Below are 26,934 nucleotides of genomic sequence, written 5' to 3' on the forward strand. Positions count from 1 at the left end.
TCGCTCAGTCATGTCCGACTCTTAGCGACCCCATGGACTGCAGCCCATCAGGGTCCTCCATCCATGGGATTTTCCAGGCAAGAGCACTGGAGTGGGGTGCCATTGCCTTCTCTGCTATATAAAAAGACCCGAGTACAATTTACACACAGCTGCAAGAACTTGAGAGTGAATGAGCTTGGGCTTTTTGAAAAGTTAGCCTCCACAAACCCATTTCTCTGTCCTTTTATCTCTGCCCCTCTCTGTATTCAGCAACTGTCTCATTCAGTATAGTCAGTACAGTTCCTTTTCAAAGGAAATGAAGTAGTTAAAAGATATTTTTAACCTCTTCAAGTACAGAGTTATTAAAACAATAGCAATAGCTAAACCCAGTTTTTAAAATGAGCCAGTTCTGTTTCTGGGAGAGGCCACTGGCATTCTACTTTTGTCCTTTACTCTTTCACTCTTGGAAATGAGTACAGCAGGCTACACGTTTCTAAACCTTATGGTTATCAGTAATTTAAATAATTCAAGAATTCTATGGAAGTGAACTTTGCTGTAACACAGAGCAGGCCCCTGCCCCCACCAGCGCTCCTCCTCAGTTAGAATGTCAGCCTCATTTTTCATTTCATTCAAAGTGACAGAAGGAAAAAAAAAAAAGATACTTTAAGGCCTAATCAGGTACTGTACCGGTGCTCCTAGTGATGGAAAAAAAATCTCAAATTACTTCAGTGGGTTTGTCAGCTCTATTGTTAGCATAGTCAAGTGGCCCTACAGAAAGGAGACAGCAGAGCTAAGAGAAAATAGTAGAATTCTAATCTGCTTTTTAAAGGCTCTTGGTCAGAAGTACAGCAATTCAGATACCCCTGTTTGAAAGCAGCGGGACAGATTTGTTAGACGACAAAAGCTCCAATTAGTATTTTCCACCCCCTTTCACAATTTTCTCTATTGCTTTTGGCTCTGAAACCCTTTATGCCAGGGCCTTTGTGCTGGCAAGAGGCGGGTGGAAAGGCGCCGCGGCAGGCCGGCCGGCGGGAGCGCGGGAGGCTGCAAAGGGAGGCCCGCGGGCCGCGGTTCCCGTCGGCCCCGTGGGAGTCAAGGAGCCCCGAGGGCAGACAAGCCCGGACGGGACGCCTCCGGGACAAGGAGGGGCCCGCTGGAGGAAGCCTACCTGCATGCATCGAGATTCGGGCCTGGCGGATGACCACCTGCGGGGCGATGGGCGTCGCGGGCTGCAGCCTGTGCAGCGCTTTGGCGACCTGCAGCAGCTGGCCCGAGACGTCGAGCCCGTACAGGAGACGGTCGCTCAGGAACACGATGGCGGCGGCCGTGGCGCAGTCCCGGGCGAGGATGGAGGCTTTCAGAGACGCCTAGGGGAACATCCAACAGACACCAATAAACAGGACCGAAAGAGCACCCGGCAGAAAAGAGAGCAGCCTTGGGACTAGGCTAGTCTTCTAGGTATTGTGATCAAAAGAACAACAAAACCTAGAGCTAGGAGAGCTAGGAGGCTGCTGCTGCTGCTAAATCGCTTCAGTCGTGTCCGACTCTGTGCGACCCCAGAGATGGCAGCCCACCAGGTTCCCCCGTCTAGGAGGAGACTGAACCAAAAGACAGTCATCATCGTCGTCGTCATCCCAATTCATTTGTGGGATTAAATATTTTTTATTCCATTTTCCCTATTACATTTCTAAAATTATACAGGTGATAAAATGCATATATCCCATTATTAAAAGTCCAAACAATACCCAGTCAAATTAAATGTGCCCCTTTGTTTCCTGATTCCCTACCTTATTTTCTCCCTGCCTCCCGCCAATTGCATTCTTGTTCTTCCTGATAATGGTTTCACAGAGATCTTTCCAGAACTTCCTCTACCCTTTTATGTATATTTAGACATTAATTGATTCCTTGCAGTGCCTTTCCTCCTCCCTTTCTCCTTTTCTCTCTCTTTCTTCTCTCCCTTTCTTTTCCTTCCTTTCCTTCCTAAATGAAATTACACTAGACATACTGTTGTGTTACTTGGTTTTTTCAGTCACCATAACATCTAGCATAGCTTTCCACATCAATTCATAATACCCTGCTTCATTTATTGCCTACATTTTAATTAATAAGAAATACAGAATTCTAGGTAATATTTTATATTTATATGATCATGTTTAGTTAATGAATAAAATAAGAAAAGAAGCAGACATGAAAGTATAACAAAGAGTGAGAAATAGAGATATAAATTAGGCAAACTTTTATGGAAAAACACCATATTTAGGGCTTTTAAGGTATTATACTGTGAGTGAAAGTTGCTCAGTTGTGTCCAACTCTTTACAACCCCATGGACCATACAGTCCATGGAATTCTCCAGGCCAGAATACTGGAGTGGGTAGCCTTTCCCTTCTCCAGGGGATCTTCCCAACCCAGGGATCCGACCCAGGTCTCCCTCACTGCAGGCAGATTCTTTACCAGCTGAGCCACAGGGGAAGCCCAAGAATACTGGAATGGGTAGCCTATCCCTTCTCCAGCGGACCTTCAGCCAGATTCCTTACCAACTGAGCTATCACGGAAGCCTAAGGTATTATACTAAAGACATTATTACACTAAAGACATTAGTGCACTGGGACGACCCAGAGGGATGGAATGGGGAGGGAGGAGGGAGGAGGGTTCAGGATGGGGAACACATGTATACCTGTGGCGGATTCATTTTGATATTTGGCAAATCTAATACAGTTATGTAAAGTTTAAAAATAAAATAAAATTTAAAAAAAAAAAAAAAGTCATACAGCTGATAACATAAATGAATTTACCACCCATTTGCTAAACCAAGTAGAATGTTTTCTGGGCTTCTCAGTTCACATATGAAGCCTGCTGCTGCTGCTGCTGCTGCTAAGTCGCTTCAGTTGTGTCCAACTCTGTGCGACCCCATAGACGGCAGCCCACCAGGCTCCCCCGTCCCTGGGATTCTCCAGGCAAGAACACTGGAGTGGGTTGCCATGTCCTTCTCCAATGCATGAAAGTGAAAAGTCAAAGTGAAGTCGCTCAGTCGTGTCCGACTCCTAGCGACCCCATGGACTGCAGCCCACCAGGCCCCTCTGTCCATGGGATTTTCCAGGCAAGAGTACTGGAGTGGGGTGCCATTGTCTTCTTTGCATATGAAGCCTAGAAAGCATTATAAGCATTGCCCATTTTCCTACCACAATCTTTTTATACAAACACTGCTTTCTTCATCATATAAGTACTAACATTTATTGGGCAAAACTAGGTACCAGGCACAGTGCTAAGAGCTTTATATGTATTAATTTAATCATCACCAAAAATCCTAAGAGGCAGATTCTATTTACTTAATTGTCAAAATCAGTATTTTAATCATCCAATTGAATTATTCCTCCCATTCTGACTCCTAAAATCCTACTGGGTTGACCAAAAAAGTTCATTTGGATTTCTCCAGAACATCTTATGAAAAACCCAAATGAATGTTTTGGCCAACTCAATATTTCTTTTCATTTATACCTTGCTACCAAGAACCATCGCAATAATCCTTCTCTTTTCAAACTAATGCATTCTTGTTAAGGCTTTTAACCTATTACTGTGTTTTTTAAGTTTAAAAAGTGATAATGTGCTCTTGTATTTGTCCTTTTGTTCTTAGTTGATCACTATTGAAATTGTGATATTAATAGTAATACCAATTGTTGGGGGGAATATCTCTTCTCTCCTTTTGATGTTTCCTTCCACGTGCAGGGAGCTCAGTTACTGTAGCACTCCTGGCCTCTTTCTACTTATTCTGCCCCAGGAGAGGTGGACGATTTTGATTGGTAGACTTGGGAAGAAACTGGGCATGCATTACTTAGCTCCTCAATTTTTTCTTTTGGGATCAGCTTGTCTAAAAGAAACAGGGATTCTTATCTGCTCTTCTATGTCATGCCTTATCTAGAAAACCACCCCTTATGGGGTGTTCTGCTTGGCTCAGTAATTTCTGTGACTGAATAGGAAGTCAACATAATTCTGGGGTTCATCTAGCAGAACCCCTTGCCCTAAAACCTAGCTGTATCTTCCAAGTTAGCCTTTGTCAGAATTAAAGGTAATATTTAATCTCTTGTCTCCCTAACTCTTTTGTTTTATTTCTTAGTTTGCTCTAGGAGGGTAAGAGAGGTGTTATTTATTGGATCTGCGTAAAGACCCCAATGTTAATCATTACCTAACGCACCATGTGTGCTGCGTGCTAAGTTGCTTCAGTCGTGTCCGAAACCTTTGTGACTCTTTGTGTCCAAGGGATTCTCTAGGCAAGAATAGTAGAGTGCCCTCATCCAGGGGATCTTTCCCACCCAGGGATCGAACCTGCATCTCTTTAGGTCTCCTGCATAGGCAGGTGGGTTGTTTATCACGAGTGCCATTTGGGAAGTCCACCTAACACACCATAGCCCTTTCTAAAGGAAACTGCTCTGCCCACAGCTCCTGCCTTTGAAGCAGCAACGTTTTTTGTTAACCTTGATCCCCTCTCCCCATCTAACTACCAGCTGAAGGCTAACCTAAGAGTACCTACCTCATACCTAGCCCATGACTCTGTGGTCTGGATTGAAGAATGAATTTATCAATCTAAACTAAGAAACACAGAATTTTCCGGTTGCTGCAGGATAGGAAGAAGCAGAGAGTAGAGTTTAGCTAAGTTACATTTATGTAAAACACCCACGTGAAGCTCCAAGAATGTGACTGTGAATCCAGATCCACATTTTCACCAATGCTGTTATTAGAGTTACAGGCTTCCTTTACCATCCCATGTGTATGTTCATAATGATGTACACCCTATTCTAAGAATTTCCTTGTGTGAGCCTCTGTTTAACTCAACCCAAAATGCCTAACTAAAACTGAAATGCTCAAAACTTCTATTGAGGATTGTCAAGTAAACCATTAATCTGAAAACAAAAATTTTAAAATAAGAACAAGCCAGTCATCTGACATTTGTAAAACGTAAATTTAAAGATAGAAAAGGAAATTGCTGACTTTATGTATGCCCAGCTCTGTTTAACATTGAGTCTCTGATCAAGAGTCCTCTGTACGGTAGGTGCACAACACGGCCCTTTGGTTTGCGACCTCAGCTGCTATCTGCAGAACGTGCAGGGTCCGCCACTGCCAGGCTCTCTTAAACTGTTCTTTGAAACAGCGACTCTATTCCTGTCACCCTGTTCATGACCCTGTGGAGGGTACTCAGCAAGCCACAATGAGCCCCTGCTCTTTGAGGTGCATGCCTGACGTTTAGTTCTGCTCTTCATTCTCATAGGGGTCTCACTTCAGTTTTCTGGATAAGAGTACCTATGTGGGATGCAATGTTTAGAGACAGGTCTGTTCTCCAGGGAAGGCAATGGCACCCCACTCCAGTACTATTGCCTGGAAAATCCCATGGATGGAGCCTGGTGGGCTGCAGTCCATGGGGTCGCTAGGAGTCGGACACGACTGAGCGACTTCACTTTGACTTTTCACTTTCATGCATTGGAGAAGGAAATGGCAACCCACTCCAGTGTTCTTGCCTGGAGAATCCCAGGGACAGGGGAGCCTGGTGGGCTGCCGCGTATGAGGTCACACAGAGTCAGACACGACTGAAGTGACTTAGCAGCAGCAGCTGTTCTCCAGGGCTGATTCTCCTCCCTTTCCTCCTTGACAATAATGGTTTCCATCTTTGTAGTACCATATAGTTTATGAAAAACGTTCACACACATGATTTCATTTATATTTATAGTAACTACAAAATCTAAGTAAGGTAAGCAAACGGAGACTGAGAGGTCGACTTTCCAAAGTTACAAAGTCAAAAGGGTCAGAGTCAGGCAGGAAGGAACTCAAGTCTCTATCATTTTTTTTTCTTTCCTTTTCTGTTGTGGTAAAAAGCACAGAACATAAAATTTACCATCTTAGCTTTTTTTAAGTATGGCATTCAGTAGTGTTAAGTGTATTCATATTGTTGTAAATTAGATCTTCAGAACTTTTTTATCTTGCAAATATGAAACTCAATACACATTAAATAAACCCTTTCTCCCTTCTCCCTAGCCCCTGGTAACCTCCGTTTTACTTTCTGTTTCTATGAATTTGACTCTTCTAAGGTATGTCATCCTAATGAATCATACAGATTTTGTCTAGTGAAAGACTAGTGAATCATACAGATTTTGACTTACTTAACTTAGCATAAAGTCTTTAAGGTTCATCCGTTTTGTAGCATGTGACAAAATTTCCTTCCTTTAAAATGTTGTATAGAATATTACAAAATATACCAGTTTTTGTTTATCCATTCATCTGTCAGTGGACATTTGAGTTGCTTCCACTGCTTGAGTATTGTCAATAGTACTGCTATGAACATGGGTATGCAAATACCTCTTTGAGGCCCTGCTTTCAATTCTTTCAGATATATACCAAGAACTGGGGTAGCTGGATTAAGTGGTAGTTAAATTTTTAATTTTCTGAAGAGCCCCCATACTGTTTTCCATGGAGGTTACACCACTTTACAATACCACCAACAGGGCACAGAGCTTCAGTTTCTTGACAACTTCGCTGATCCTTGAGGAACTCAAGTCTCTTGAGGGTCAGTCTTTCTCCTGCTTTCCCCCTGTGTCTGATCAAGGTGATTCTGGGCAGGGCCTAATCTGCACAGGTATCTGGGCATAGGAATCTAGGTCTTTGGAGCTAGGGCTGAACTCATCACTTACTGAGTTCAAACAGTGGTTCTTAGGATGCTGTATCCTGTATTATGATAAAAATATTTCTTAAAAAAAAAAAAAGAAAAACAGGGGCAAATAAAAACAAATCCCAATTGAAAAGAGTGTTCTTGTTATGTATTTTAAAATAAGAGAAAGAAAACTTTCCAGGAGATGACCTTTAATTTCAGTATTTTAAACCTCTCTAGTGAAAGCTGGTATGTACCATGAGACCAAATGATAATTTGGTGATTAACTGGAGATTATTCCAACTGGGCATTCCTTACACAGCTGAAAGGATGCTTTGTGAGTAGTGAGGTGGTCTTCCCGAGTTGAGGGGATGGAGCTTCTAAGAGTCTGTGGAAGATAAGGTAGCCAGAGTTCACAGAGCAAAGTACCAGAAGGGGAGAGCTGCACAAAGAAAGAAATCCAGAGATCTGCAGAAGGTCCCCTTGAATCTTCAGCAGAATACTGATCAGCTCATCCCCACCCAAGGCTGGGGAAAGAACCACTTGACTGGAACAGAGGAAACAATCCCCAAGCCAAGTTTGTGTTTCTGCCAGCCAGAGTAGGAAATCATGTTGTTCACAGGGCATGGGGTAGGATGTTCAGAAGTGTAATGCTCCAGTAGTGAGACAAAATTAACTTCAGAGAATGTGGCTCTTGGCCCACTCTGAAAGTTTAGAAGCAAGCTTGAAATGGATCAAACTATTTCCTAACTGGACTGAGTTCCAGGAAAAAGTTCAAGAATATTTACAGGCACACAAAGAATCTGCCATATTATAAGGTAAAATTTATAATGCCTAGAATTCAGTCAAAAATTAGCAGGCATGAAAGAAGCCTATACTAAAGAGGAAAAGAAATCAATAGAAGTTGAACCCCAAATGACACTTAAAACTGCATTTCTTAAGTTCAAGAAGGTACAGTAAAAATTAGGTGGAGTTGGAGAAGGAAATGGCAACCCACTCCAGTGTTCTTGCCTGGAGAATCCCAGGGACGGGGGACCCTGGTGGGCTGCCGTCTATGGGGTCGCACAGAGTCGGACACGACTGAAGCGACTTAGCAGCAGTAGCAGTAGCAGGGACATCAGAGATATACAAACGATCCAAATCCACTTCTAGGGATAAAAAATGTCTGAGATGAAACCGTAAGCATCTGGATTGTGTCCAAGGTCTTCCGTTCATTTGCCATGGCAAGTTACTTAACCTCTCTGAGGCTCAGATCCTCATCTGTGACATGTGGATAATTATCGATTTTTGGTGCTGTTTGAGAATTAGAAGAAATGTGGGTCAAATGTTCAGCACAGAGCCTGGCACATTATGGGTGCTTAATAAATGAGGGAACAAAATAGGGAAGAGAACTTAGTTTCTGTGCTCCCATTCCCCTGTATGACAAAAAAGCAACAAGTAAAGATAGACTCCTAAAATAAATGTCAGTGGAATTTTCAACAGAGCAAAAAGGAAGTAACAGGTCATTCCTATCACATCTCAGAAAATGGTGGAGCCTCTCATTTAATTTCTTTCTTCTCTTTGCCCTGTCTAAGGAATGATGTTACTAGAAACTGAGAAAAGAAAAGAAAGAAAAGGAAAATGAGCAGGCTCCATGGCAGTTGGTGAAGGAAAGCTGGTGCTTGAAAGGCAGCTTTCTCAGCATGCACGTGCGAGCTGCTTTTGGCTGTGGCCAATGGAGGAATCCCTCCCAAGCACCTGTAAAGGATGCTGCAAACACCCTATTCTGCATCCCGCGTGAACACGCCATATATTTGAGCAGAGAACATTGCCTCATCTATTTTTCCCCCTTCTACTCTTAATAGTTTGGAGCACAAAAGCCTGAGAGAGGGTGACCTGCCAGACAAAGGCCCTTTGAGTTCCTTGGAAAAGTAGACTTGGAGGAGGATGGAAGGAATCCAAGTGGCCCTATTATTTCCACTTGCACTAATTAGACATTTTTCTGTCAGCTATTGAGCACTGCTGAGAGGCCAAACTCTCTGAATTCATTTCTAAAGTGTTTACAGAAGTTTGCATCTGTTTGTGTCTCTTCAGGAGGAAAATAAGCACTTCAATAGCATTGTGGAAAATCTAAACGAAGCATCCTATTCTGGAGGGCCTGGCGTCCCCACAGCTGCATAATTTAACTCCGCTCAGGGCCCGAACCTCTCGCATCTCTCTCCAAAACCTAACGACGCAAAATGCAGAGAAAGTCAACTCCGGAGAATCTTTTCTTTCTCGTCATTGTCTTTCCTCTTCCTCCTTTGAAACGGCTGCCTGCTGTGCGTCACATACAGATTTGGGTGGGTATCATGCTTGCAGTCCGCTCTCGTGTTTCTACCAGCACTCTGAGAAATTAATACCCACTTTCATTTGCTGCCAAGTGAGGGGATAGTAAATTCCTCAGCAGCAAAGCGAATACATCACCATCCTGGGAATCTCCCCCAAGTGTCTGCCCGGGGAGCACTCTGACTTCAGAAGGGGAGGAATGAAAGGAGCCCCGGGTGTGTGGTAGGCAAAGACGCTGAAGAGAAAGTTTCCCTACATGGCAAACTGTGCCTGGGTTGTGCACAATTAGATTAACATGAAAGAGAGTCCCTTTCCCTCCCCCACTCCCCAAAAAAGAAAGAGAAAGAAAACAACACAAAAACCCTAACCCACTGACTACGTGGCAGTGCCTTTGAAATGCATATTGGTCTACATGGTATTTGATTCAGGGTTCTTTTTGTTTGGGTTTTTAGGCCCACGACTGACCTGCCATCACAGAGGGCTCAAAAATAAAATCTTTTAAGATGCTCTCACAGTAACAGAATTTTAGTGATGGAACCAATATAGCATAACTCAAGATTTTTTTAAGAAAGGAATTCTATTCCTTTATCTTTGCTCAGAGGCTGACTTAAGAGAAAGCTTGTCCACATTGTCACTAAATTGTGTTTTTCTTGTTGAGTGGACCTGTTTAAATGAAAATATATGGACACAGATAAGGCAGTGTGTATGCTGGATTTCTAAAGATAGGCTTACAAATGTGCATACACACATACCCTACATTTTTTTACATCTGTTTTCACGATGGGAAATATGGGGTTCTAATTGAGTTTGTGGTACAAAGGGAACTTCATGGCGAGGAAGCTGAGTCAGGTGGTAAAGGAATTAAACTCCACAATGAGATTTCAATACACAGATGATTGAAAAAATGCTAAAGAGCCTGCTCTAAGGGCTTTTGCTGAACAGCAGCAAGGAAAAGGGTGTGCTGTTTTCATAGTGCCTTGCATTAACGCTAGCCCTTCCCAATGCTGAGCAGCAAGTTTGGGTCCCAGCTATGGGTTCAAAGCTGTGATGTGTTCACAGCAATGACAATGGCAGCTGTTCTCGAGGGGGGCTGGGTGAGGGGACTCAGGACCAAAGCCATCTGGCATTGCAATTGGCAGGCGCAGTGTAAAGGGAAATTACTGCTGCATGGCAAATTGGGAGATAGGAAAAAGGCAGGGGAAAGGGAGAGGGGGAAATGTCCTGAGGTGAGGAATTAGCAGAATAAACAAATGAAAAGTGATTGACGCCTACATAGTTATGTGTCAACAATAAAGCAGAGTAAGAGGCAACCGATCCAACTGGACTTCTCAAGGTCAAGGGAAGACCAAGCCCAAATGCTCCATGTTTGTCCACCCACTGAACCATGAAGAGGAGGAGGAGGGGAAAAAACCTGAACTTTCCTACAGTTTATGCTCGGGGCTTATTAATATTTCATCAATCTTTCCTTCATTCTACCAGTGGAACATGCAGATTCAAGCTTTCAGAAAATAGTTATTGATATAACCTTTTTCTTGATCCCAATACCTGAAGATAATATTTTGGATCATCTATCCCTGCTTTCTTACCACCCCCGCCGCCCCCTCCCCACCCCGCCCCTCACACATCTACTGTGAATGGAACTGGGTTGTCTGTTGAAAGAAAAGCAATATCAAAATAGATCCACCAGGATCCTGGTGAAGCTCATGGCCCCTGAGTCCCATGGACCTGCCCCTGTCTTCTGGATTCCAGGTTGCTATGGCCACAATGACTCCCGTCATCATTCTTGGTGATTTCAGCATCCATACTGATGCTCTACCCAGCACACATGATTTACCCATCTCTCTTGCCTCCTTATCTCCAGTGAGCTTGCTCTACAGTCAACTTTAGTCACTCTCATGGCCAGAATTTGCCATTTGATTTTCTGATTTATCTCCTATTCTCCCAGCTTTCTTCCTGGATAGCCCAACTTCAGTGATTCTGCAACACTTTGGGGATATTCACACTGTCTGCTAACCCTACTGTTTTATTTGTTTGGCTATGCCATCAGTTCCTCATGTCCTCACTTGCCTGTTTAAATTCCATGGTGCATCAACATAACAGCCTTTTAATAAGCATTCTTGACTCCTCTGCCACTTTCTACTTCCGCCATATTTGTCTGGCAATTCTAACCATGTTTACTGTTAAGGGAAAATGTTGACTTTATGTTAGAATCACCTAAGGAAGCTTTTTAAAAATCTAGATGCCCAGATGGCACCCTTGGCCTGTTAAATCAGAATCTCTGGACGTGTGCCCAGGCATCAGTTTTGCCTTACAATGCCCAGGTGATATCAACGATCCCCAGGTGATTCCAATGCTTCCAGCTTTGAAACCACCTGTCCCTGACCTTTAGCCTCTTTCCTCACCCTTCACTCCCTCCTCCCTGATGGGAATGGAGTGAGTTTTCTGATGGGAGTGGCATAGCAGGCTCAGACCTTCTTCTTTCCTCTCTTCGAATCTTCTTCCCTGTTCTACAAAAAGGGAAGGGGCCTGGCAGCAGCAAGATGTGTGAAGAATTTTCCAACTACTTGCCCAAAAACCTAAAGCTACGTTCTCCTGTTTTAGAATAATAAAGGTTGCTCTTTTACATCTGTCTTTCAGTAGGTTCTGAACACAGGAGAAGATGAATGTTATTTATTGTCACTTAGTATTTTCAAATTCTACCTAATTCTCTGCCTAACCTGGGCTTCTACCCAAGCAAATGAATGTGGCTGGAGAAAAACACACAACTGTAACACTTTAAATTTATGACCATAACCTGAAGCTTGCCCTCAGCATGGCCAGGCAATCCAGCTTTTACACCTTTGCTCTCCTCTAAAGCTGCCACAGCCCCTTTAACCTCCTCTACTCAACTGATGACCTGGCTGCTGAATTCACTAAGATAATAGTCAGTGAGGTGAGAGCTTCCTTATTCTCTTTCCCAAATCTGCCAACCCTCTTATAACTCATGTGTCCTCCCTACTCCTACTGGCATGTTTAAGACCAGTTGCCACTCTATACTCAAATCTATCCTGTCTGCTTTACTCTAGGACATGATGCCTGTAAATACTTCCTTTCACTTCTGCATCATTCATTTCCTCATCTCTGCTGGATCATTCTCATCAGCATACAAACATTGTATATTCCATCTTAAAAAGTCCTTCCTTAACCATATATCTCTTAGTCCTTTCAGGATGATGTAACAATAATGTCATAAACTGGGTATTTTATAAGCAATAGAAGCTTATTTCTCATAGTTCTGGGGATTGGGAAGTCCAGGATTAAGGAATCAGCAGATCTGTTGCTGGGTGAGGGCCTTCTTCCTGGTTTACAGGTGGCATCTTTTCTCTGTGTCTCTCTGGAACCTCTTTTTAAGGGCAGTAATCCCATTCATGAGGACTCTGTCCTCAAGGCCTAATCACTTCCCCAAAGCACCTCCTCCAAAGCCATCACCTTGAAGGGTAGGATTTCAACCTATGAATGTGGGAGGTAAGGGTACATACAAATGGCCAGTCCCCAGCATTCTCTTTCTAGCACCTGTCCCATTTCTCTGTCCCTCCTTACAGTCCATCTCAAAAGAGTTGTCTAAACTCACTGTCATGCTTTCTCACCTCCCACTTTTTCTTAAATCTATAGCTTTCATCCCCAACACTCCACTGAACCCATTCTTTTAAAGGTTGCCAACAACCTCCAAATCCAATGATCGTTTATTAATCCTCATCTTATTCAAACTCCTAGAAGCATTTGGCTGTGACGATCAATCCCTCCTTTTTTATTCATGTGACTTCTGGCATTTCACACTCTCCTGGATTTCTTTCTCCTTCATTGACTACTCACTCTACTTTGCTGGCACATCCTTTTCCAGCCTCTGAATGTTGACGGCCCAAGGAGTCAGTCCTAAGACTGCTTCCGTTCTCTACCACACACTCATTTAGACGGTCCCCTGGCCTCAAATATGACTCGTGTTGATAACTCCAAACTAAAATACTATCTTATTGTTAAGCAATTATCCTCCAATTAAAAATAAATAAATTTAAGTTAAAAAAGAAAAAAAAAAACTCTTCTGAGTCTCTTTCCTGCAGTGCTGTGCGGTATACAAAATTGCTTACACAATAAATAGCCTGATGGGGATGTCAGTTACATATCTCAAACTTAATACGTTTAAAAGAGAACACTTTAATTTCTCTTCTGTACTTGCTTCTTCATTTCATTAATGACAACTCATTCATTCATTTGCTGAGGACAAAACTTTCGAGTTTTCACTCTGTTGGTGGCTCTTCTTCTCTCATCCTCTACATTGAATCCATCTGCAAATGATATTGGCTACACCTTTTTAAAAAATATATATATTTATTAAAAAAATTGGAGTATAGGGTTTCCCTGGTGGCCCAGTGGTTAAGAATCTGCCTGTCAGTGCAGGGGACACAGGTTCGATCCCTGGTCTGGGAAGACCCCACATGCTGCAGAGCAACTAAGCCCATGCACCACAACTATTGAACCTGTGCTCTGGAGCCTGGGAACCGCAACTACTGAAGCCCGTGAACCCTAGAGTCCACACTCAGCAACAAGAGAAGCCACCACGATGAGAATCTTGCATGCTGTAACTAGAAAGGAGCCCCCATCTGCAGCAGAGAAAGCCCAGCACAGGAAAAAAATAAGTTAATTAATTAAAAAGTTAGAGTATGATTGCTTTTCAATGTTGTGTTAGTTTCTGCTAACACAACATGAATCAACTATAAATATATATATATACATCCCTTCCCTCTTGAGCCTTTCTCCCACCCCCTCATCGCACTCCTCTAGGTCATCACAGAGTACTGAGCTGAACTATACTGTTCAGCTATACAGTCGGTTCCCACCTTTAAAATATGCACAAGCTCTGACCACTCTTCACCTCCTCTAGAGCAACCACTTTAATTCAAGCCATTATTATAAATTTGCCTCCCCTTATCCTGCTGTTCTTTGTCTGGGTGCCCTTTCCAAAAAGTCTCTTGCTTTATCAACATGTGTGTCTCCTCAGACAACTCATTTCCAAGTGTTAAACAAGAGGCCACTCTCGGGCCCTGGAAGGGGTCCCCCTTCCTGCAACAATGCTGAAGCTGAAGCTCCAGTACTTTGGCCACCTGATGCGAAGAGCTGACTTATTTGAAAAGACCCTGATGCTGAGAAAGATTGAGGGCAAGAGGAAAAGGGGACAACAGAGGATGAGATGGTTGGATGGCATCACTGACTTGATGGATATAAGTTTGAGCAAGCTCTGAGAGCTGGGGAAGGACAGAGAAGCCTGGTGTGCTGCAGTCCATGTGATTGCAAAGAGCCGGACATGACTCAGCAACTGAACAACAGGAACTGTTCTAAGCATTCCATGTTATACATCCACTGAATCCTCTAAACAACCTATAAAGTAGGTAGTTACACCATTGTAGAGGTAGAAAAATGGAAGCCAAGTGTTTAGGTAAGGTGCCCAAGATGACAAAGCTAATGAGGCATCACTAGGATTCCAACCCAGGTTCAGTTCAGTTCAGTTCAGTTCAGTCGCTCAGTCGTATTCGACTCTTTGCGACCCCATGAATTGCAGCACGCCTGCCTCCCTGTCCATCACCAACTCCCAGAGTTCATTCAGACTCACGTCCATCAAGTCGGTGATGCCATCCAGCCATCTCATCCTCTGTCGTCCCCTTCTCCTCCTGCCCCCAATCCCTCCCAGCATCAGAGTCTTTTCCAATGAGTCAACTCTTCGCAGGAGGTGGCCAAAGTATCGGAGTTTCAGCCTCACCATCAGTCCTTCCAATGAACACCCAGGACTGATCTCCTTTAGGATGGACTGGTTGGATCTCCTTGCAGTCCAGGGGACTCTCAAGAGTCTTCTCCAACACCACAGTTCAAAAGCATCAATTCTTCGGTGCTCAGCTTTCTTCACAGTCCAACTCTCACATCCATACATGACCACTGGAAAAACCATAGCCTTGACTAGATGGACCTTTGTGGGCAAAGTAATGTCTCTGCTTTTCAATATGCTGTCTAGGTTGGTCATAACTTTCCTTCCAAGGAGTAAACGTCTTTTAATTTCATGGCTGCAATCCCCATCTGCAGTGATTTTGGAGTCCCCCCCGCCCCCCCCCCGGCAAAATAAAGTCCGACACTATTTCCACTGTTTCCCCGTCTATTTCCCATGAAGTGATGGGACCAGATGCCATGATCTTCATTTTCTGATGTTGAGCTTTAAGCCAACTTTTTCACTCTCCTCTTTCACTTTCATCAAGATGCTTTTTAGTTCCTCTTCACTTTCTGCCATAAGGGTGGTGTCATCTGCATATCTGAGGTTATTGATATCTTGATTCCAGCTTGTGCTTCTTTCAGCCCAGTGTTTCTCATGATGTACTCTGGATATAAGGTAAATAAGCAGGGTGACAATATACAGCATTGACATACTCCTTTTCCTATTTGGAACCAGTCTGTTGTTCCATGTCCAGTTCTAACTGTTGCTTCCTAACCTGCATACAGATTTCTCAAGAGGCAGGTCAGGTGGTCTGATATTGTCATCTCTTTTAGAATTTTCCACAGTTTGTTGTGATCCACACAGTCAAAGGCTTTGGCATAGTCAATAAAGCAGAACTAGATCTTTTTCTGGAACCCTCTTGCTTTTTCGATGATCCAGCAGATGTTGGCAATTTGATCTCTGGTTCCTATGCCTTTTCTAAAACCAACTTGAACATCTGGAAGTTCATGCTTCACGTATTGTTGAAGCCTGGCTTGGAGAATTTTGAGCATTACTTTACTAGCATGTGAGATGAGTGCAATTGTGCAGTAGTTTGAGCATTCTTTGGCATTGCCTTTCTTTGGGATTGCAATGAAAACTGACCTTTTCCAGTCCTGTGGCCACTGCTGAGTTTTCCAAATTTGCTGGCATATAGAGTGCCACACTTTCACAGCATCATCTTTCAGGATTTGAAATAGCTCAACTGGAATTCCCTCACCTCCACTAGCTTTGTTTGTAGTGATGCTTTCTAAGCCCCACTTGACTTCACATTCCAGAATGTCTGGCTCTAGGTGAGTGATCACACCATCGTGATTATCTGGGTCATGAAGATCTTTTTTGTACAGTTCTTCTGTGTATTCTTGCCACATCTTCTTAATATCTTCTGCTTCTGTTAGGTCCATACCATTTCTGTCCTTTATCGAGCCCATCTTTGCAAATAATTTTCCCTTGGTATCTCTAATTTTCTTGAAGAGATCTCTAGTCTTTACCATTCTGTTGTTTTCCTCTATTTCTTTGCGTTGATCCCTGAGGAAGGCTTTTTTTTTATCTCTCCTTGCTATTCTTTGGAACTTTGCATTCCGATGGGAATATCTTTCCTTTTCTCCTTTGCTTTTCTTCTTTTCACAGCTATTTGTAAGGCCTTCTCAGACAGCCATTTTGCTTTTTTGCACTTCTTTTCCATGGGGATGGTCTTGACCCCTGTCTCCTGTACAATGTCATGAACCTCCGTCCATAGTTCATCAGGTACTCTATCAGATCTAGTCCCTTAAATCTACTTCTCACTTCCACTGTATAATCATAAGGGATTTGATTTAGGTCATACCTGAATGGTCTAGTAGTTTTCCCTACTTTCTTCAGTTTAAGTCTGAATTTGGCAATAAGGAGTTCATGATCTGAGCCACAGTCAGCTCCTGGTCTTGTTTTTGCTGACTGTATAGAGCTTCTCCATCTTTGGCTGCAAAGAATATAATCAATCTGATTTTGTTGTTGACCATCTGATGATGTCCATGTGTAGAGTCTTCTCCTGTGTTGTTGGAAGAGGGTGTTTGTTATGACCAGTGCATTTTCTTGGCAAAACTCTATTAGTCTTTGCCCTGCTTCATTCCGTATTCCAAGGCCAAATTTGCCTGTTACTCCAGGTGTTTCTTGACTTCCTACTTTTGCATTCCAGTCCCCTATAATGAAAAGGACATCTTTTTTGGGTGTTAGTTCTAAAAGGTCTTGTAGGTTTTCATAGAACCGTTCAACTTCAGCTTCTTCAGAGTTACTGGTTGGGGCATAGGCTTGGATCACCATGATATTGAATGGTTTGCCTTGGAAACGAACAGAGATCATTCTGTCGTTTTTGAGATTGCATCCAAGTACTGCATTTCAGACTCTTTTGTTGACCATGATGGCTACTCCATTTCTTCTAAGGGATTCCTGCTCTCAGTAGTAGATATAATGGTCATCTGAGTTAAATTCACCCATTCCAGTCCATTTCAGTTCGCTGATTCCTAGAATGCCAACGTTCACTCTTGCCATCTCCTGTTTGACCACTTCCTATTTGCCTTGATTCATGGACCTAACATTCCAGGTTCCTGTACAATATTGCTCTTTACAGTATCGGACCTTGCTTCTGTCACCAGTCACATCCACAACTGGGTATTGTTCTTGCTTTGGCTCCATCCCTTCATTCTTTCTGGAGTTATTTCCCCACTGATCTCCTGTAGCATATTGGGCACCTACTGACCTGGGGAGTTCCTCTTTCAGTTTCCTATCATTTTGCCTTTTCATAATGTTCATGGGGTTCTCAAGACAAGAATACTGAAGTGGTTTGCCATACCCTTCTCCAGTGGACCACATTCTGTCAGACCTCTCCCCCCAGGTAGTCCAGCCCAAGTCAGCTTCCTTAATCCCTACCTCTATGACCTTAATTTCATCAAGACTGTCATTGTCATTGTTATCAAAATCACGTATTAGAATAGTGGCAGATGCAAAGTAAAAAGAGAACTGTTTGTACCTCATTGTCCCTAGGACTTTTCATTTGTTCTTAAAGTAATAATTATCATTGAAAGGTTTGAGAGCTTAATTGTGCCTGTTGCAATTTTAAGAGCTATGCATGATTAGAGAAACAAATAGACTGATTTGTCACTTTAGAACCTTATTATCCAAGAGAATCACATTTATATAAACAAAGCAGAAATAAATGTTTAAACAGCAAGGGTTAGCCTTGCTGCAATAAAACCTCATTTAAAAAATCTCACTACTAGGAAGTTATTCACAAAGTACGAATGGTTATTCACTAAATTAGAATCTCTGGATAGTAGAACTTGTGGAAAAAAATTTTAGAAGCTAAACTTTTCCTCATTCTTTCTCTCCCTCCCCAGCTAATGCACATTCCCACACAGATACACACAGATACACAGACACACAGGTAATCCTGATTCAGTCAGTCCCTTGAGCAGTATTTAGAATCTCAACCATAAATCACTAAAATCATAAGCAAGTCTAAATTATGTGCATTTTAAGCACATTAAGCAAAGATTTGGCCTTACACAAAGAATGACAAGAAGCTGCTTTAGTCCTGTGTTCAAATCATAAAATGTGAGACTTACCGAGAGAGAACGTTAGAGGTCTGACTCCTATGCCCCTTTAACATTCTACTTGACAATGACTCCAAAGGCACAGAGGTTTCAGTTTCATATACAGTGCCAGTGGGAAGAATTCTGCCTAATGTGGTAGAAGGTTTTCAGTAACCATGAAAGAAACATATATTGTTTTCAGTATTTACACAGTGAAGAAATATAAAAAGTTCCAGAACTGGGTTGGTAATACTTTTAAAATGTGATGGATTGTACATAACGTATGGAAAAAGAGTCAGTTTGAGACTATTTTCAGGAGGAAGAGAGTCAAATCAGTTACTAGGGGGAGATACTGTGGGAAAGTGAAAAATACTGGGCTTGGATTGAGCTGAGGCACTATTTGCTTTGGACCTCATTGTCCAAACTAAGTAAGCTACTTAATTTTTCAAATTTCATTCTGTTGTGTATAGAATAGGGATAATAAAACCACAGAGATTACTGAGAAAATTAAAAAAATATATATGTAAAGTGCCTTGCACTTAGTAGATACTCAATGAATAACATTATTTTGAGAGTGGACTGATGGTAGGTATGTGGAATCAGTCCCTCATATCTCAAAATATAATGAAAATTTAAAAAGTTTCCACCAAAGTTTACCAATGAGAAAGAAAGAAAGCTTTACTATAACATTTTAAAAAGTGGGTGGACCCTAGCCCCTTCCTTTGCCTGTGTGTCAAACGGTGACTCATGACAAACTGCACAGAGGAATTCCTCATCTTAGGGGCTGATGACGAGGACGCACCCACTGAACTGTTTTCAGTTTATTATATTGCTGCTGCTGCTGCTGCTGCTAAGTCGATTCAGTCGTGTGCGACTCTGTGCGACCCCATAGACGGTAGCCCACCAGGCTCCGCCATCCCTGGGATTCTCCAGGCAAGAACACTGGAGTGGGTTGCCATTTCCTTCTCCAATGCATGAAAGTGAAAAGTGAAAGTGAAGTCGCTCAGTCGTCTCCAACTCTTAGCAACTCCATGGACTGCAGCCCACCAGCTCCTCCGCCCATGGGATTTTCCAGGCAAGAGTACTGGAGTGGGGTGCCATTGCCTTCTCCTATATTGCAGTTATACCTGGTTAAATAGATTCGCAGTTTATATTATCACAAATCAAAGACACTTCAGAATAATTCATAATAAGAGGGGGAAAGACTGCAAGAAGCTCAAAGCAAAGTTCTTTAAACAATAGTCAAATGTAAAGAGTTTGGACATCGTAGCTTTATAAACAGACAAGTGCTAGTTTTGTGTTTCGGCAGTGTGTGTGTGTGCTCAGTCGTGTCCTACTCTTTGCGACCCCGTGGGCTGTAGCCCGCCAGCCTCCTGTCCATGGGGTTCTCCAGGCAAGAACGCTGGAGTGGGTTGTCATTTCTTCCTCCAGGGGATCTTCCCAACCCAGGGACTGAATCTATGTCTTCTGTGCTCCTGTATTGGTAGGTGGATTCTTTACCACTGAACCACCTGGGAAGCCCACTTTGGTAGTATCACAGCCAATAAGCTTTATCTGAGGTGTGGTTATTGTTAATGGAAACAGACAAGTGCTCCAAATTTACTAGCCTTTCTGTGATGACAAGTAGCTGACAACAGTATGTTATCCAACAGGTATTCTGAAAATATTTTTCAGATAATGATACTGGAAGTGTTTTCAGCATTGTGATTTTAAAAGAAAGTATCTATATTAAAAACACTCACACAAATGGGAAACTTTCAACCTGTTTAAAAATCTTCCAAATGAAGAATCTGAATAAGTTTCGACATCCTTTGTTAAAACGTAACGTCTTCTGATTACCTTGCAGAAGCACACCATTGACATTAAGGAAGGTGCAAATTTGCTAGCTGAATTTCAACAAATGATTTTTCATAATTGGTGGATGGATTGAAATATGAATAGCATGAATTAGCAATCACAGCCTACCTCTTTTATTTGGATCAACACACCTTTGAGACATAATTTTTTCAGCTATTACAGTCATTAGAACTAAGTACTGAAATAAACTGTGTTAGCTATATCTTCAATGGGCAGTGCTAAGCTGAGTTTAAAAAAAAATAGTTAATCATATTAAATTATAATTTTAATACAAACAGAAAGGCTCTTGTGCCAATAATTCAGTTTAAAAAATTTTAAAATGTTCATTTAATATTTGTTTTGTTTTTCTTAAATTTCTATCCTATAGAAATATATAACATAGGAATGCATAGCACATGCATATACTTTATTAAACAAACAAATGTGTATTAGAGTGCCTGCTCAAAATTTTTACTGATGATCAGTAAAAAAAATTAAAGACAACTGATTCAGAATGAATTAATCAATGAGATAGTGAAAGATTTTTCTTTTGCTCTATACAAATACATCCGAAAAAAGAAAGAAGTAATTCCAAATATCTTTGATGAACTTGTTGAGCTTAAAATGTTTTGGTTTCTGCCCTCTGAGGCAAGTTGGTTTAATAAGCAAGGCAAGTGATTCTACATCATGAAGGGATGGTGGCAGGCGGAGAGGGGTGGCACAGAGGGGAGGCTTCGGGTCACATCCCAGTTTAACCGCACTTTGTAGTGTGAATTGGGAACATCTCTCAAGCTCTCTGAGCCAATTGTCTCATTAGCAAAATGGACATCATCAGTTCTATTTGCAGGGTTGTCATCAAATTAATATGTTGTTAAAAGCATATCATATAGAATCACATGAAGTTGTCAGTATTTGGTGCTTGTTGATATACAACAAAACACTGTGGTTCAACTAATATAAACAGCATCAGATACGTGGAGATGGCTGGATGGCATCACTGACTCGATGGACGTGAGTCTGAGTGAACTCCGGGAGTTGGTGAGGACAGGGAGGCCTGGTGTGCTGCGATTCATGGGGTCGCAAAGAGTCGGACACGACTGAGTGACTGATCTGATCTGATCTGATCTGATATATATTTAGAGATAATATTGTTCAACCTCCTTAATTTACTTAACATAAAATGTAGGAGGTGAGGTTATTCTTTCTTGCTGGCAGGACAGAATAAGCATATCCCTAGGACTGATCATTTTCTGAAGGTTATCACTTTCTTCTCTCTGCCCAGCACTTCAATCTGCTCATTTTCTGCATTTTGAACTGGATTGCTCTGCCCACTTGTCTTAGCTTGATCAACTCCACCAAGACTTGGCTCAGCTTTTGGGCCTCATTATGAGGAGACATGAAATCCATGCCATAGGGTTAGTCCTCATCAAAGGGATAACTTGCATGCCTGATTCTGTGGCAACCAAAGTTTCATTGGTAGACTTCTAAGGACAAGTCACCATTTTAATTTATCTTCCATTGAAACTTGAAAGTACCGTATTATAAGGGGTAGTTTTTTGGCACAGTTTTAGAGCAGGGTTTAAATCCTTGGTGATTTTAATCATATTCTATCTTAAAGTCTGAATTCACATAGGCCTTGGGACTAATATTTATCCTCTGAAGGTTTCATTCTCTTGGTGCCTAATTTTTATGTATTAAATAAAATTCATTTTTGAAAGACCCGAACCTTTTGTCTGGCTCCTTTTCAAAAGAAGAACTAAAGTTCAGCAGAAGAAACTAAAGTTTTAAATGTTGATTACTGAAAATTATAAGATTTCTGTCTTAATTCTGCACTGAGTAAAAAAGTGAAATCACATTGACAGAGAGGGAAGAGGGCAGGTTACAGGGCAGCTGAGACAATAGGAATGCACCCGAGAAAGCCTGCCCTGGCCCCATAACAGCCGTGTGTGAAGGATGGAATTGTGTAGACTCAGGGAAGACATGCCAGGCTCAGGCTCAGAAACCTGGGTGCTGGGTCCTGCTGCTCCCACTAACAGGTGGTGTAACTTACAGCAAGTCAAATGATGGGCTTGAAATAGATGACCTTTAAATTTCCCTCCCTGGAAGAAAAGCTATGACAAACCTAGACAGTGTATTAAAAAGCAGAAATATCACTTTGCCAACCAAAGTCTATATAGTCAAAGCTATGGATTTTCCAGTAGTCAAGTATGGATGTGAGAGCTGGACCATAAAGAAGACTGAATGCCAAAGAATTGATGCTTACAAACTGGTGCTGAAGAAGACTCTTGAGAGTGCCTTGGACAGCAAGGAGATCAAACCAGTCAATCCAAAAGGAAATCTACCCTGAAAATTCACTGGAAGGACTGATGCTGAAGCTGAAGCTCCAATACTTTGGCCACCTGATGTGAAGAACTGACTCATGGAAAATATCCTGATTCTGGGAAAGATTGAGGGCAGGAGAAGGGGGCTACAGAGGATGAGATCATTGGATGGCATCACTGACTCAATGGACATGAGTTTGAGTATACTATGGGAGATAGTGAAGGAAAGGAACTCTGGCGTACCACAGTTCATGGGGTTGCAGAGGGTTGGACACGACTGAACAACAAAATTTTCCTCCAGTTTTGGTATTCTATCAGTCAATAAAGAAATAACTTGTATTCATGAATCTCAATTATATAGATATATATGTATATTCCATAGGTGTCTGTACGTGTATGCACACAAATGTGCTAAAATGATCTCCAAAAACTTAACAGGGGAACTTAGCTTATAGCAGGCAATCAAATGGGAAAAGGAAAGATTCAGAAACAAGAGCACTGCATTTTGAATCCTCACTTTATTAGTGGAAAGATGCATGGTCGATGTCATTTAATTAATGATGTTAGCTTTTCCATTAGAATCTAAGTTCAGTATTTGTATTTGCTTTTAGAGAAGTGATGCACCATTACTTTACTGTCCTTACTTAGGTTTTTGAATATTTGATCCTATTTAGATTTAAGGACAACTGGACAACAGATGGTTTTCTCTTTCTCTCAATCATCTTCCTTTTTTTTTTTTTTTTAATAACAGTAATAGATGTCTATTATGGAATTAAAGAAATAAAAAAAAATTAACTTGTAATCCACCACTGTAATAAAAACATTCATTCAAATTTATTTAGATTTTATTATTCAAGATTAGTTTTAGGTGTTTTTGTAAAGTATACATGTTACTTATTTATTATTTCTAAATTAACTGAGATTCCCCCACCCTCATGCCAAGGAGTTAAGCAAGAAAAAATGTCAGATTGCTATATCAGAAAGTTGGCTTTGGTTACAGAGCAGAGAAAACTTGTGGAGCCGTGGCAATAATAGGGACTATCCACCCATCTATTTCTGGGTCTCCTCCTCCTGGGCACATGGTACAGTTGTGTTTCCCTGGCTCCTTGAAGTGAGGCGTGACTACATGGCTTATCTTGACCAATGGCCACTTCTGTATGAAAATATTTAAGAGCCACTCTGCAAGTCACAATTTCTTCTTCCTCCTGCCATAGCAATCAGCACTGTTTTAAATGATAGGCATTCCATGCAGCTGAGTCCCTGAGGAAGAGTGACACAAGACTGAGCTTCCCCCAATGTCCCTTCAGATGGACACAAAGGAAGAACAAGGAACAAGTCTTTATTTACTTTAAACCCCTAAGGTTTTGGAGTTATTTGGATTGTTTTCCCGCAGCATAACCTTACTATCCTTATGATACAGGAGACATGACTAGATAGGGAGAGGAGTTGGATATGATCTGGGAAAGAGATGACAGCGTCTGAACCAGAATAGCTGCAGTAGGGTTGAAGAAGGTGCATTTGCGAGATACTCAAGGGGAAATCAGGAGGCTGTGATAACCAGTGAGATATGAGAGTTGAGGGTGAAGATAGAGTTAAAGATGATTCCTAAGTCTTGATTTGGGTGACTGGGTGGCTCATGGTAACATCTAATTACATGTGGCCACTGGAGGAGGATAAAATGTGATTGGTGGAGGGAGAAGGAGCCGGGAGATGAGGAGTTCAGGTTTTGACCTATTGGAGTGGAGCTGTCTGGAACATGCAAATAGAGATGTTTAGCAGGCTGATGTATTGTGATATGTTTTCTCCAATCTACTTTCTCCAGTCATGTTTAGGGATGATATAATACAGTAGATACTAGAACCTACATTTTTTTTCTTGTAGAAACTATTTTTGTTGAAATGTTCTTTGGAACAATTTCTGTTCTTGACTGTGGTTTATTTCACCTTTCTTCCTGTAGGGATATAAGATGACATGCTAAGACTCTTGAAGCCATTTGAGAGCTTTCCTGCTTCCTCATATTCTACATGTGCATAAGCCAACTTTCGCTTGGTGTGTTAGTTTCCTGTGGCTGACATAACAAAGTACCACCAATGGAGTGGCTTACAACATAGAGATGTGCTATTTCAAAGTTTTGGAGGTTAGAGGTCTGAAATCAAAATGTTAGTAGGGTCATGCTCTGCTAAGGTTCCATGCCTTTCTCTTAGCTTCTGGTGTTGCCAGAAATCCCTGGTATTCCTTGGCCTGCAGCTGCATAACCTCAATTTCTGCCTCTGCCATCACATGGCATTCTCTCTGCATCTTTGTGTCTTCACATGGCTGTCTTCCAATAAGGACACCAGTCAGATTGAATTAAGGGCTCATCCTACTCCAGTATGACCTTATCTGAACAAACTACATCTGTGGGAGCAGTGAGAGACTTTATTTTTAGGGGCTCCAAAATCACTGCAGATGGTGACTGCAGCCATGAAATTAAAAGATGCTTTCTCTTTGGAACAAAAGCTATGACCAACCTAGACAGTATATTAAAAAGCAGAGACATTACTTTGCCAACAAAGGTCCATCTAGTCAAATCTATGGTTTTTCCAGTAGTCATGTATGGATGTGAGAGTTGACTATAAAGAAAGCTGAGTGCTGAAGAATTGATGCTTTTGAACTGTGGTGTTGGAGAAGACTCTTGAGAGTCCCTTGGACTGCAAGGAGCTCCAACCAGCCCATCCTCAAGGAACTCAGTCCTGAATATTCATTGGAAGGACTGATGCTGAAGCTGAAACTCCAATACTTTGGCCACCTGATGTGAAGAACCGACTCATTTGAAAAGACCCTGATGCTGGGAAAGATTGAAGGCATGGAAAGAAAGAGATGACAGAGGATGAGACATTTGGATGGCATCACGGACGCAATGGGCATGAGTTTCAGTAGGCTCTGGGAATTGGTGATGGACAGGGAAGCCCAGCATGCGGCAGTGCATGGAATCGCAAAGAGTCGGACACAACTGAGCGATTGAACTGAACTGAACTGAACTAAATGGCCCTATTTTCAAACAAAGTCACTTTCTGAAGCACTGAGAGTTAGAACTTCAAAGTATTTTGATGGGGAATACATCAACCCATAACACTTGGGAAAACTATAATAACCCCCAGATTTCAGGGCCTATAATAATAAAGTTTTTGGTAGTTGTCCATATTTCACATTTGGGTGCAGTTTGGTTCCAACTCTGAGGCTCTGCTTCTGCCCCTTTCCAGGATCCAGACTGAGGGAGTAGCCCTTCTCCTGTTTATGAAGCAAAGGAAAGCTTCCAACTGCTGAACTACACAATGGCTTATACTGCTTGGAACTGAGATACGATCACTTCCAATCTACCTTTCACAGGTAGGGCAGATCATATGGCCAAGTTTGTAGGGATTAGAAGAACATGTGTTGAGTACCTGCCACACATTTGGTGTTCAATAAATGGAAGGGATCATTCCAATAAGCAGACTTTTGACAAAGCATTGCCCTATCTCTTCATTCTTGCAGTTCTTCCAGAACATGAATTAGGTCTTCTATTTCTCTTACATTACTCTGGGTGATCTATATCAATATCTATATCCATGCCTGGCATGTGTTAACACTCAGTAAAGTTTTACTGAATGAATAAACAAATATACAGTTTATATTCACTTTGCTTTTTGCATCCTGATGAAGAACATTTCAGTTATTAAAGTCCCAAGGCCATAGGTAAAGATGAAAACCTCATTGGAGGAAAATCAGTTGCTGAACAAATCATAATCCCAAATGTATCTATTATGGGTGTTGAGTTCTCTATTATTACTATGAAAACTGTTATCTCAAATAAATGCTTTTAAAATGATTTTTAAGACAATCTTTTAACCCAGAACTTATTCATGGAAGAAATTTTATTGTTTCCATGGAAAGCATCTCACCCTCTTACCTAGTCTTCATACCCTGCATATCTTTCTTTGACTTGACATTTCATTTTCTAATAAATTCATACTTTAGTTATCTTTTGCTAAAGGCTCGTTTTCACCTTTCTACTCCCAGGTTACTCACACTAGAATTTTTTTTAAATATAAATTTATTTATTTTAATTGGAGGCTAATTACTTTACAGTGGCAGATTCATGTCAATTTACGACAAAACCAATACAATATTGTAAAGTAATTAGACTTTAAAAAATATTTCCCTGCAATCTTGTAATGAGCAATTCTTACATTTATTCGTGTTTTAATTCTGGACCATTTAATATTTTAAGTAGTTCAAAATCTAAAATGTCAACTTAAAGGCACCCAGAATATCTAAAGGGACTTATTAAAAAATATTCTGAAAGCTAAATTTATCAAACTCCATTCACAAACATTTTTCAACATATTAGCACAAGAAAACCAGTAATCATTTTTTTATCTCTCTTAAAATTACTGCAAGGTAGCACAGATATTTCCAAAAATGTCTGCTGGATAAAAGTTATCAGATTATCCATTTTTATGATTGTAAAGTTGAAAAGGAAATGGAAAAAAAATCCTC

The 26,934-nt window shown here is 41.5% G+C and overlaps 1 protein-coding gene across 18 annotated transcripts in view; it reads right to left on the minus strand.

Moving 5' to 3' along the window:
- The window catches only part of ALPK1 (alpha kinase 1), a 129,045-nt gene that overhangs the window by 23,080 nt on the left and 79,031 nt on the right, over positions 1–26,934 (minus strand). For all 18 annotated transcript variants that reach the window (XM_025290294.3, XM_006046977.3, XM_006046976.3 and 15 more), the window contains one exon: positions 1,148–1,346. In XM_025290294.3, the coding sequence (XP_025146079.1) occupies positions 1,148–1,346 (199 nt within the window). The remainder of the gene's footprint in view (positions 1–1,147; positions 1,347–26,934) is intronic.

The sequence above is a fragment of the Bubalus bubalis genome, chromosome 7 (assembly GCF_019923935.1).
Source record: "Bubalus bubalis isolate 160015118507 breed Murrah chromosome 7, NDDB_SH_1, whole genome shotgun sequence".
Lineage (NCBI taxonomy): Eukaryota > Metazoa > Chordata > Mammalia > Artiodactyla > Bovidae > Bubalus > Bubalus bubalis.